The sequence below is a fragment of the Lipotes vexillifer genome, unplaced genomic scaffold (genome assembly GCF_000442215.2).
Source record: "Lipotes vexillifer unplaced genomic scaffold, Lipotes_vexillifer_v1.1 scaffold230, whole genome shotgun sequence".
Classification (NCBI taxonomy): Eukaryota; Metazoa; Chordata; class Mammalia; order Artiodactyla; family Lipotidae; genus Lipotes; species Lipotes vexillifer.
In genome coordinates this window covers 6,896,611-6,910,846 of record NW_006775143.1, presented here as the reverse complement: position 1 = coordinate 6,910,846, position 14,236 = coordinate 6,896,611, and the positions used below count along the sequence as shown (strand labels likewise).

General features: G+C 33.5%; 1 protein-coding gene across 2 annotated transcripts in view; it reads right to left on the bottom strand.

Moving 5' to 3' along the window:
• Nucleotides 1-14,236, bottom strand: part of SHOC1 (shortage in chiasmata 1) — an 85,135-nt gene that overhangs the window by 62,306 nt on the left and 8,593 nt on the right. The window contains exons 3-8 of one of the 2 annotated variants that reach the window (XM_007449771.1): nt 12,709-12,893; nt 5,526-5,691; nt 5,214-5,322; nt 4,131-4,281; nt 3,084-3,185; nt 1,898-2,006 (exon numbers count right to left, since the gene is read on the bottom strand). In XM_007449771.1, the coding sequence (XP_007449833.1) occupies nt 1,898-2,006; nt 3,084-3,185; nt 4,131-4,281; nt 5,214-5,322; nt 5,526-5,691; nt 12,709-12,893 (822 nt within the window). Of the gene's footprint in view, nt 1-1,897; nt 2,007-3,083; nt 3,186-4,130; nt 4,282-5,210; nt 5,323-5,525; nt 5,692-12,708; nt 12,894-14,236 lie in introns of both variants that reach the window. The other variant, XM_007449772.1, reaches the window with a different exon arrangement.

The window sequence follows — 14,236 nt, the reverse complement described above, 5'->3', positions numbered from 1 at the left end:
TCCTGTAATTTTCCTTAAAATGTGTTATTTTGGGACATATTAAGTTCCAGGATTACAGTGGGGAAGAAGGGGGTTGTACTGGTTATGTTCTTAGTTGTGTAACTAGCATAAGAAGTAAGGGAATGAGGTGACTTTTTTCCAGGATGGCAGACTAATCTAACATAAAAAACATTAAATTACAGGTATGCTGTATGGTATAAGATAGCAGTCAAAGCTATCTCAGACTCAGAGGACAAAGATGCTGGGCTATTAAGCTATGCAATTTTGGCTCAAACTAGAATACAATGATCCAACCCTGCAGTATAAATTCTGAGAAGATTATAGACCATCCTGGGCTGTACTGAACAGATTTGTGGCTCAGTATTTGGTTCTATGTATCTGGTTTCCCCAACTTCAGTACCACATTGACACAGGTAAAGAAGGTCAGTGGATGTCCTCTGTTAGAGAGGGGATGTGATCTCTGGTACTCCTAGGGAAGTAAGTTGAAAGCCAAATCTACTGTTCAACCACTGAACACACTGCTCTGTTACCCTTGGCTCTTCCTGGTCAGAGAGGTATAACAAATCTTTTGGAAGACCCCAAAACAACCCTATGAGGTATGTACAATTATAATCCCAATATTACAGATAAGGAAACTGAGGCACAGGGCAATGAAGATCACAGAGCTAGTTAATGATACAGCCAGGCAATCTGGCTCTAGTTCAGGGCTCTTAGCTACTTATTATGGGCTGAATTTGTCCTCCCCAAAATTCATATGTTGAAACCCTAACTCTCTGTACCTTAGAATGACTGTATTTGGAGCTAGGGCCTTTAAAGAGGTAATTAAGTTAAAATGGGGTGATTAGGGTGGGCTCTAATCCAAATAACTGGTATGCTTTTAAGAAGAGGGGATTAGGACATAGACATGCATGGAGGAAAGACCACATGAAGACAAAGGGAGGGGCTTCCCTGGTGGCGCAGTGGTTGAGAATCTGCCTGCCAATGCAGGGGACACGGGTTCAAGCCCTGGTCCGGGCAGATCCCACATGCCACGGAGCAACTAAGCCCGTGCGCCACAACTACTGGAGCCTGTGGCCTAGAGCCCGTGCTCCACAACAAGAGAAGCCACAATAGTGAGAGGCCCACGCACTGCAATGAAGAGTGGCCCCTGCTTGCCGCAACCTAGAGAAAGCTCTCGCACAGAAACAAAGACCCAACACAGCCATAAATAAATAAATAAATTAATTAATTAAAAAGCAAGTTAAAAAAAAAAAAGACAAAGGGAGAAGACAGCTATCTACAAGCCAACAAGAGAGGCCTCATAAAGAATCCAATCCTGCTGACATCTTGATCTTGGACTTCCAGTCTCTAGACTGTGAAGAAATAAATTTCTGTTGTTTAAGCCAGCCAGTCTATGGTATTTGTTATGGCAGCCCTAACAAACCAATATACTGCTACACTGTATTTCATGGTAGTGAGTGACAATAGAGGCAGTGTCATTGGTAAGCATCCACTGGCAATGTTCTAAGCAGATTGTTTAAATTTTAAATTTAAAATTAAAATTTTCAAGTTACTTATATTTAATGGTAATATATTCACATTCAAAATACTAAAAGTATAAAAGAGCCTAGCTTGATCACTTACTACCTCTTATATTGCCAGGTTACCCAGTTCCCTTCTGGGCTCAACCAACAGTACCTGATTTTTGTGTGCCCTTCTAAAGATATTCTATGCATATAAAAACAAGTATGTACATATATATTCATATATTCCCTTCAGTTGCTTACTATGAACACCATTTAATCTCTTACATTTTTTTCACAGAGCTATCTGGGAAATTGACTTTATATGGAGAGATTTAATTAAAGATTGCTTCTTCTGAATTGCAATTTGAGTTCTAGATTTAATCTTTACTTACATTTTACAAGCAGGAGAAGATGGAAATTTCTGAAGTTCTGCACATAATGAATTCACTGAAGAATGTTGGTTTGTTAGGTGTAGATGAGTTAATGGCATTTCTAACTCTACTAGAATATATAAAAATTTTAAAAATCATGTTACATAAACATTGAATAAAATTATGTATAATTCATAACTTTTTGTAAGCAACTATTATGTTTGATCATTGTGTTACAACAGAAATTTTCAATCAAAAGAAATCTGGGTTGTTTGAAACACAAAATAACAGTTTTAAATTTCTATCCATATAAAGGATTACACATATACCACATGGTGTCTCAACTATGATACTAGTGATTTTTAAAAAACACACTGGCAACTAAACTTTATTGTTTACTATGTAAGATAAATTCTAAGACTTTATGTGTAATAATGTTTTCAATTCTGACAACTTATGTTGTCAGTACTTAAGAGGTAGTACTATTTTTATCTCCATACTAAATACTGGTGATGTTAAACAAATAGTATTAATAGACAGTAATTTTTCACCTTAAAAAGTATGGAGTCTAGGTGGCCTAGCACAGAGTTATATCTTTTATAGGGTGGACCTGAAAAACTAATCCTCATTTATCATAAGTAGTCAGTGTGTTTCTGTCACTTTCATAAATAAAGCAGTATACTTCCAAATAGATGATTAATATGATCAGATATAAATGTAACTAAATAACAGCATCATCAACATAGTTAGGGAGCAATACAATCTGGCATTACACTGGAACGAGAGATGATTCTGAGATTCCAAATTTGGTAGGATAGTGATAGTAACAATAATGACGGGATTGCTTTGGGGATTAAAAAGTTAAATTTACAAAAGTATAACAAGGGTCAGCAAGACTGCTAATACTGAGGTAAAATATAAATTTCTTTTTAACTGAGCTATAAAATTACAAGATTTCTATTTTTAATATTAATGCTATTTCCTCCATTCCTCTTCCTCAATCTTTGTAACTCTCCTCTTTTGATGCTAGGATGTTAATGATAGTAACAAATGTAAAGGGATAGATAAAAGAACAACTTGGCTTGCAATAATCAAATTTTAAACATGAAAACTGTCTCATAGTAGACTTTATATGTGAATGTATTGTACTTTTACATCATATATAGGTATCCCCTGATAAGTTCCATGATTTATTCAAAATTTCTACCTGGTTCCTTGTACTCTGGTTCACATTGACTTTGAATGGCCAAAATTTCTGTGGAGCTGCATTTTATATCCTCAATGTAAATTCCATGCTTGATAGTAAGATCTGGGGAAAAAAAAAAAAAAGGAAAAAGCCTACTACCAGCAAAAGTACTATGATATTAGTTTTTCTGTAGTCTTGTTCATTCTTCAGTGGCAATGATTCTGAGGACTCATTTATTACACCATCAGGGCCAAGTGAAGGCTGGGAGTGTAGCACCACAGTCATTCAGTACATTCACCTGTTCTTTTCCATTACCATGCATAGATTTGTGTCCTTCTAAAAAGCGCATGGGCCACCTGCAGTTTTGAGCTCTGCTAGATTTTCAAGTTCTGGTATAAATTTGATCTATTTACTTAGGTTGGCTTTTCATTACCTTGCTTGACTTGTAGGCTCATCAGTAATCCCTTGATTTACTCTTGTCTGCAAGAATTCCTTCAAGTCTGTTGATGGCAAGCATCCCTATTCTCAATGGATATCACAAATCCCCCTTCACTCCTCCCTAATATTATTTATCTTCGATTATTTCAACTGGAATGTATGAGAGGACAGTTAAATATTTGGGATCAAATTATATTAAAAGACTTCGACAATATTTATCAGTCTAACTGGGAAGAAACCATCTAAATTCTAGGTCATGACTCTCCCAGTCATCTGATTCCATGAATCATAACCTTACTCTGAGCTTCTAAAGTCAGCACAGAAGTTGTTAGTGCTTTGTCACTATGTATAAGAAAATAACTCAAAAAAATTAATACAGTCATATGTGTTTTAGCTCTATATTATAATTATCTTGAAATGGTTAAATTAATTTCAGAGACATTTTAAGCTTGCAAGTGTATAAAGAGGAGACAATGAGAAAAGTGTCTTATCAATAATAATTTTGAGATTTCGTTGTGCAAACTTACAGGACACTTTAAAAATCTGAAGGTTCAGAAAAAAGTTTAATGTTTTATAACAAACATTATTAAGTAGTTCTAACAAGTAATAGATTTTAAGTTTAACTCTCACCTCTTCTGAAAAGCTTTTCATTTCCATCTACATAATTTATTATTTCTGGCATTAAGTTTAATGACTCCTTCAGTTCTGAGAGTGATGGAATATCAACTTCTTCTTTGAGGCTTGTAGATATTAAGAATTCACACTCAGGCAAAATTGATGCCTAAAATAACATATAGGTAAAACTAGTTTTTAGTGAGGTTTTCCAAATAAATATTTCTGCGTTCATAAACAGATACATTTGCTTAATTGGTGTACCAAATTTTAGACTAAACCCACACTAAAAAACTTTAATGCTCTGCATACATTTTATTTAAAAAGTAAGTGTAGCAGCCAAAAAAATATATTACAAGCAATGTTCTCTCTGAGTAATATCCTTCATGGCCACTGATTACATTAGTGACATACAATATCCCTAGATGCAGAAGTATCTTCTTTTATGTTAATAACAAATTTTCAAAATTCTAAATTAAAAACAATCACTGCAGCAAATGAGAGCTGGTGAATGGGGAAGTAAAAAGAGCAGATGGAATGGAATGGATCTTTACTGCACTCCACAGAATTTATTTCTCTTTCATTCCTACAGAACTGGATTCTTCAACAAGTGAGACTGTATGTGCATAACTCTCAGAATTAACAGGGGAGGAAGAGGGAGACTGGAGAAAAGGGGCTAATAGGTGAATTAATATTTTTACCAAGTGTGTTAAAGTTTTTAGTAAAAAGAAAAAAAACCTTTAAACGCCTTGAGATCAATATATATATGACCACTTAATGTCCTATACCAGGTATATTGATTAAAATTATTAAAAAATTCCCTATACCTGGGCTGTACACCAGACCAATTAAATCAGAATATATCTGAGTAGGATCCAGGCTTCAGAATTTTATTAAAATTTATCAAGTACTTCCAATGTGTAGCCAAGGTTTAGACCGCTGTCTCTGAAGTAAATTTGACTCTTTAACTGATACACGCTCAATCTGTTATCAAGTCTTTTTAACTTGACAATAGTAAATGGCCAATGTATATTACTACATCTTGTAAAAGTGTGATTTACTAACTTTTATTTAAAAATTACTGAAAGCAAATATTACAGCTTCATTTAAACCTACTGTATCTTCTAGCTTCTCCTGACAAAAGTTCTCTTTATCCATGTAAAAATCTTCCACAAAACCTTTCATATCTCCTTGAAAAGAGAAACACTCCCTTAACAAAAAATAAAACATTAAATTAGTGTTTACTAAAAGCAAGGTACATACCAAATGTAGTTAATCAAAATACATAGTGATTAAAATTAGAGTTGAGGTAAACAATGATAAAATACTATGATTGATAACATCTAGACTTGTGAGCATACAAAGAATATTTTCTTCTCTTAAAAATATTCACAACACTGGGCAACTAAGTACCTGAAAAAATCAGCTTCTGTGAAGATCTGTTCTTTGAAATCTAACAGGGGATCCTTTACCAAAAATAGTTTTAGCCTACTCAACAGAGTATGCGAAGTTGGTAGCTGACTTCTATAGGTCATCAAATTATTTACAAAAATTATTTCTTCATCATCAATAGACAAATCTGAAAATAAATAAGAAGTATAAAGGAAGAAGAAGAAATCTAAAAGTTATACAAAAGGATCTAGATAGTTACTGTAGTCAGTCAGCGTTTTCAAACACATTTTAAAAATTTATTTATTTATTTATTTAAAGTATAGATGATGTACAATATTATATAAGTTACAGGTGTACAATATAGTGGTTCATAATTTTTAAAGGTTATACTCTACTTATAGTTATTATAAAATATTGGCTATATTCCCTGTGTTGTACAATATATTGTTATAGCTTATTTTATACATAATAGTCAAACACATTTTAAATTCTCTAGTTCTTCACTGTACTGTGCAAATAAATCATGTAGCATAGTACTGGTACATAGGCAGAAGCTCAATAAAATTTAACATTATTTAGTACACTGAGTAGTAACCAAATGTCCTGAAAGAGTTGTAAAGGCTCATATTTTTTTCCAACAAAACTAATGTAATCAATGGAGGAAAATATCTTGTGGTCTTATGCCTCAAAATAGCCAGGGTTAGCCTCAGCAAGATTGTAAAGAAATAAAAGCATTTGACTTTTGCTGACCCTAGTGTTTTCTTCTCTGTAAGATTTTATCTCTTAAGGTCTCCAATTCATCCCCAGAGACTGACATGTAGGGAATGGAGATGGTCTAAAAAGCCTATAAATGAGGCCAACTCTGATTCTAGCACACTAAGGTTGTTCAAACATGTTTGTTATAAAATTAATTACAATGGAAGCTGTGTAGTAAAGTATCTACTAGAGAAGTGTGACACAGCTTACATATTAGGAAACACAACAGCTAATCGTTAATTGTTGGAATAGGTTTCTCCTCTCTATCCCCACCCTATCATGTTTGGGTCACTTTAGAATCTTAGCTAACAGTGTCAGTGCTTTAGCAGTTTATAGGCCCAGGAGGGAACATAAAACCTACTCCCATTCCTCAATAATCTCTGAATGGAAAAAGAAAGAGGAAAATATAAACTCAGATGAGGAACTACTCAGAAAACCAAGCTCCCCAAAGCAAAAGCCACCTTGAAGGGGAAGCAATGATCTCTTGTTTTGGGCAGTGGCCTTTCAGTTAAGTAATTTTAGAATGGTATGAGAGAAGGATAGCATGAAGTGATGTCTCCCATGACCAGCTACATCACTGGTATACATGTGCTTAATAAATATGTGGTGTAGAGTAGAGAGGCAGGGACCATCTCTTTGCCTAGTGCTAACTTAAAATACCAAAAGAGAACTTGCTGTGTAAACTAGCCTCCTAAGAGATTGTTTATCTGTTTATTGGAACCTGTTAAGTTCTTGACAATCCTGTGGTCAAGAGCTTCCCATGCATGATACACAGCAGAAAGCTAGCCAAAATCAGTTCCATGTCTAAGCAGGGTTTAGCTGAGACGATTTACACGGTTTGTTCATAAATCCATTCTGTAAGTACTAATGAAGTCATGTTAACAGCAAAAACCCAAACAGCATTCATTTATATCCCCATCTCCACCTTCCACTTTCAAACACAGCCCCTCTAGCCGTCTTTCCTTCCTATAGGCTCATCCTGGTATTTCTGGGAGTCCATGAGGATGCCTCATATGTTATGAGGTCTTGTTTTCTAACCACCTTTCTTTTAACACCTTTATTGGAGCATAATTGTTTTACAACTGTGTGATAGTTTCTGCTGTATCACAAAGTGAATCAGCTATACATATACATATATCCCCATATCCCCTCCCTCTTGTGTCTCCCTCCCACCCTCCCTTTCCCACCCCTCTAGGTAGACACAAAGCACAGAGCTGATCTCCCTGTGCTATGTGGCTGCTTCCCACTAGCTATCTATTTTACATTTGGTAGTGTATATATGTACATGCCACTCTCTCACTTCATCCCAGCTTACCCTTCCCCCTCCCCGTGTCCTTAAGTCCGTTCTCTACGTCTGCGTCTTTATTCCTGCCCTGCTCCTAGGTTCTTCAGAACCATTTTTTTTCTTTTTAGATTTCATATGTATGTGTTAGCATATGGTATTTGTTTTTCTCTTTCTGACTTATTTCACTCTGTATGACAGACTCTAGGTCCATCCACCTCACTACAAATAACTCAATTTCTCTTTATGGCTGAGTAATATTCCACTGTATATATGTGCCACATCTTTATCTATTCATCTGTCGATGGACACTTAGGTTGCTTCCATGTCCTGGCTATTGTAAATAGTGCTGCAATGAACATTGTAACCACCTTTTTCTGTTGGAGCCACTTGAGGGCAGCATCACACCATAACTAATGTTCTTTATAACTATCAAAGGTTTTACCAGGGGTGTTACTTCTTTATATTCTAAGAAATCCATCATACCCTGGATTTTTTACCTTATTACCACTAGTATATGTACCAACACAGATATGAGGACACTGTTTTCCTCTATTGTATAGGAGTGTTAAATTGTCATGAGGAAACAAAATTTTGGCTAGTTAACTATGAAAAAAAGCAGAAGAGGTCTACTGACAGGAAAGAAGATAGGGTTATTCTTTGCAGAAGATACTTTTGTCTACTTAGAAAACCCAAGATGACAAAATGAAAACAACTGAGTTCACTAAAGTGTCTGATAAAAAATTATAAAATCAATGGTTTTCAAATATATATATATATATAAACCTAGTCAAAAATTAATGGAAAAACTCGTTCATGATGGCCACAAATATGCAAATATTGAGGAATAAACATAACAAAAATGTGCAGAAAGTATATGGAGGAAACCATAAAATGTTACTGAGGAGCATTATCAATCAATCAATAAATAAATAAACTTGAAGAAAAGGCAAGATAAACTGTTTTCCTGGCTAAAAAGACTAACTATGGTAAAAATTCTAAAAGGTACCAATAATATTTCGATATCTCAAGTGGTCTGTCTTGGAACTTGGAAAACTGATTACAAAGTAAGTCTGGAAGAATATAGACGTGAGAGTAGGAAAACAATGAGGAGACTATTAATACATGTTACACTAGTGTATTAAATAGTTAAAACTGTATGATACTGACACAGTAATAGGTAAATCAATAGAACATAATAGAAAATCCAGAAACAAACAGTAATGTGGATGAGGATTTGGCATATGATGTAAGTGGCATTTCTAATCTGTGGAGAAAGGAAAGAGTATTCCATAAACAATATTGGGACAACTGCCAAAACATTTAGGAAAAAATTTTTTATTTTTACTTTTAAACATATGCTAAAATCTTGAAGAAAACCTCAAACAAAATATGAATAAATATTTATTTAATCCAAGGAAGAACTTTCTCAGTATTAAAAACAATGAAAGAAATCATAAAGGAAACACTGACAGGACTGGTTAGGTTCAAATTAAATATATTTGGGGTTATTGATATCTTTGATGCATAAAGATAAAATATAAGAATAGAAAAAGAGACAGAGAATCATCTCACAACATAAAAATATGCAAATGAACACTAAACACCAGTAATTTTAAAAATGCAAGTAAAAATATAATTTTTTGCCCATCACATTGGATAAATGTATTACAACATCAATAGTAATGATGATAAGGCTGGCATGAATAGGGTATTCTCATACCATGCTAGTGGACATATAGCCAAAAAATGCTTACATCAATAATTTCATTTCCAGAAATTCACTCTAAGGAAATAATTGGAAGTGGGAACATAATGCAAAAAATTAAGAAACAGAAACCTCATTAAATAGAGTTGGGAGATGATCAGGGGAAGCTCTCATGCTCTGCTATGATAGCAGAGCCCAACAGAAGGAAGACGCCTCTTCTTTCCTGGCAAGGACTCAGCCAATGAAAAGCCATAGACTCTTTGTTTACTATAGCCCTCCCAACTTCCTTTTCCCATCTAATGAGTTCCCCCTTTGCTGGGCAAGGACTTACATGTGGCTCACCATGGTTGCAGACCTGGAATTGTAATTCTCTGCTGATCCCAAATAAACCCATCTTTGCAGGAGAAATATCTGGCAATCTATTTATTTCAGGTCAACAATACATTTAGGAACGTACTTTAAATTAAAAACAACATTAATTGGGAAATCTATAACACATGAATAAGATTAAAAGCTTCAGTCATTAAAAGCCATGATTTGGAAGAAAACTTAAATATATGGTGAAATGTTCCCAAACTACTGTTAACATTTAAAAATACTATAAGGCATATACAATAAGATCACAATAGTAAAACAATTTTGTTTAGATTATAGAATTATAAGTTTTTAGTAAAGGGACATTCTATATACTTAAGATGTAGGAAAACATAAAATTCATTAATAAACTTTTAAATGAATGAGGACTGATAAAATTCAGTCCTCATTCATGATCAAAAGCTCTTAGCAAACTCGGAATAGAAGAAGCTTCCTCAACCCAACAAAGTATGTAAGTTTTTCTAAAGTTTCGCTGTTGAAAATGATGTAAACATTGAAATAATATTTACATCATTTTTAATGGTGAAACAAAGTATTTCCTTTACTATCCAAACAAGACAAGGATGGCAACTATCACTGCTTCTATTGAACAATGTACTGGAGATCCTAGCCAGCACAGTAATACCAAAAAAGATATAAATGTTGTAAAGGGAGAAACAGATGTCTAATGAAATCACTATCTCGAAGAGAGTCTTCCCATGTTCACTGCAGCATTATTCACAATAGCCAACAACCTAAGTGTCTGTTGAGAGATGAATGGGTAAAGAAAATGTGATACACACACACACACACACACACACACACACACACACACACAAATAGGGAATATTGTTCAGCCTTGAAAAAGGAAATCCTTCCATTTGCAACATGAATGAAACTGGAGGGCATTATGCTAAGTGAAATAAGTTAGAGAACAACCAAAACTACCACATGGTATCACTTATATACAGAATCTACAAATTTTTTTTAATTAAAAAATAAAAAGCCAAACTCATGGAAACAGAGTAGAATGGTGGTTGCCAGGGGCTGGAACTGGGGTGTGGGGGGAAATAGAGAGAGGTTGGTAAAGGGTACACACTTGCAGTTATAAGTAAATAATATCTGAGGATCTAATGTATAACATGGTGATTATAGGTGATAATACTGTAGCGTTTAAATTTGCTAAGAGAGTAGAACTTAAGTGTTCCCACCAAAAAGAAAAAGAAGAAAAAATAAGGTAAATATGTGAGGTGATAGATGTGTTAATTAACTTGATGGTGGGAATCCTCTCATAATGTATACATATATCAAATCATTACATTGTACACTTTAAATACATTACAATTTTATTTATCAGTTATACCTCTATAAAGCTAAAATACATGTGGGTGGTTGATGAAGCTAGGGGGCTGCTGCTTTTTATTATAAACATTGAATAAGTATTTGACTCTCTAAACTATGTACTTGTACAATTTTTAAAAATTAAAAATTTGTATTTATTTATATATTCCTGGGATGTCTAAAAGGATATTCATAAAAATGGTTACATTTATTGACAAATAATATGTGAATATTATAGAAAAATTAGTACATATGAACAAACCAACAAACAATAAAAAAAATACACTGTTTTTATGTCTTAAAGAAATATGTTTGGAATTAACTTATAATTTAGTAATAACTATATTTCTTATAAGACAGAGCAAATTTACAGTATCAATTGAATCTCAAAGTATAATACATTCCTTTCAATTTAGACAGTGAGACCAAATTATCTATAAATCTGGTAGCAATCAACATAACTGCAAGGAAAATAAATGGAATTGCAAATTTAAATTTATAAAGTGACGTCAAATGACACAGGACCCTTAAGGAGATATAGGATATGGACAATTCATATGTATTTGGAAACTCAAGCATATTTTCATTCGGTGTATAATAGTTAAAGAAGCTTCTGGTTCTAGCTGATGACAGATATTATGAAATTCGCCAATAGATGCTTCTAGCTTGCCACATTAATATAATAACAGCTGTGGTTGGGTAGCCTGTTATTTTTTACAAATCATACCTTTACATGTACGTATATATAATTTGATCCCCACAAAATTGTTTATAAGAAATTAAAAGAATGAACTAAAAGAAAGAAATTATAGAAGAAAATTGAAAACCATAAACTTTTTAATAACTGTCAAAATTGTACCACTTTTTAAGTGTAGATTTAGACTATGATCAAATCTTCTGACTCCAAATTCAGGCTCTTCCTATTATAGCATGCTCTCAAGTTTAGTCTTTAATGCAATCTCTATCTTCTCAAACTATATGAGGGATTTAACTCTCTACTAAAAATTTTATACACCATTTATGTATCTACATAAAAACAGTACTAAAAGAACCAAATTATTTTTCATGTTCAAGCTAAAGCATATCTTAAATGATAGTAGCAATTATATAATGGAGACATAAGTTTTTCAATATAAAAAGGGAATAGGTTGTTATACATACAAGAAAGGTAGTTCTCAGCACGTTTTTACACAGTTGGAAAAATTTATCACCCTCTAGTAAGATTAGAGATTTGGAATATAGTTTGGATAAAATGTATCTTTAATTATTACTTACTGTAAATTTGTAAAAACGGAGTGAATTCTTGACCTAATACTGCAACTCTTCTATCTCCACTTTGAATTATGGTTTCATATAAATTAGATAAGATTGAAAATGTTTAGCATATTTGGGAAAATAAAATATAACTATCACTTAATAATCTACTACTTTAATGTTACACCAGACTGCTGTGTCATCAGATCTGTACATGGATGCTAATATCGTTATAGCAATATGTTGTGAGCAACCTATGATCAAACCTCTGAGGCTATTCTCAAGCTCAGCACAATTAAACTCCAAAAACAACTACATTTACAAAAAGGGGATTAATATGAAAGAAAATATTTCACTAATGTGAAACTTAGAATTACAATTTTGTGGGTGAACACCCTTAGCAAAATAAAAACTTTAAAAATCCAATAAAAGAAAAAAAAATCACCAAAATAAAAATTTGTATATTAGTAAGAAATGTTTTATAACAATGGAAATAACAAATGTTTTACCTTGCTTCTGTGCTTGAAGTAATGGACATTTTTCTAAGCAGTTGACAAGTGTAAAGACTTCATTGTAGTCCTTATGGGTATATAAGCTGGCTTCTTCTACTTCAGTTTGGGAGTCTGGGTTTGAACTCGGAACAATTTCCTCAAATTCACAGCTAAGCTCGGTCACCATTCCTGTAACTGTTTTCCTGTGACATTAGAAAATTACTGATTTTGTGTATGTCCTATTTTAAAACATCTTTATTAACAAGTAGTATATGTTCACTGTAGAAAATTATCAAATTCCAACAGATCCAGAGAAAAATTACCCATAGCTCCACCATTCAAGAGATGAATTTTAAAATTTTGTATTTTCTCAATTATTTTGGAATATTTTAAAGTAAAAGTGGATTCAAGTAAACAGTATTCTGTAACCTGTTCTTCTGCTAAACAATGAAGCATGAGCACATTTATATGTCAATCAATGTACATTCACTTCATTTTTGAGTGGATGAACAAGAACCCATTGTACTGGTAAATAATAATTTACTCAACCAGTTCCCTAGTATTAGAAATGTAAACCTGTTGTACTTGTTTGCTATTATGAGCAACAATGCAAGGAATATCTTTGTGCACTTGTCTAATCGTTTTCTCAAAATGTAGTTCCTAAAAATGGAAACCATGAGGTTAAAGATACATAGATTTTTAGACTTTGCCATGCATTGCCAAAATGCCCTTGTGCTGGATATTGAATGTCTGCTTTTCCATGTCATTATCCAACCTTTTACATTCTGTTCTACAACCTCGGAGACTGATCTCTGTGAACCAACTAGGCTTCCTTGCTCTGTCTTCTGGTTGCGTTCAACCAGTGGAAGCATTGGCAGGAGATCAAAGGTGGGAAAATAAACAGGTTGAAATACTATTCTTTCCAAATCTTTCCCTCCTGGGACACAGTTTGGAGAAGTGGCTGCATTCTTCTACCAACAGTTATATCTCTTATCAGACAGCCTCTCTCCCATAGCTGCAGTTCTTACTGTTTTGGTTACTGCTCCTTCAAGCTTAGGGTGGTAACAACTTCCAGCTGTTGTTAGTGCTGGGAACTTTTTTTTTGGCTCCCTTGACCCTGCCTGTACCTTAGCTGTTTCCTGATCCACTGATTTTTGCAACAGGGAAATATATTACTGGCAATTTAGCTACACGTTCTGATATACATTTTTTATGATATCCTAAAATATTTTAGCCTTAATAATTCTCTGTGTACAGACTGAAAGAACCAAAATCAATATAATTCCCCAATGTAATTAGAGAAAAATAATGAACATGTCATACCCAAATCATATATAGAAAAATCTCTAAAGTTTCTGCTTTACTCTTTAAGAAAATACAAGGTACAAGAAAAAATATTTCAACTCACCGAGGTCCATATTACTCATAAGAACACTGATTCCTATGTGGATCTTTATAGACTTCTAAATTTAGTGCTTAGATAACTGCTTTCTAAAAAAATAAATATTACTGACAGAGTTAGTACTTTATAAAAATTTGGTACTAC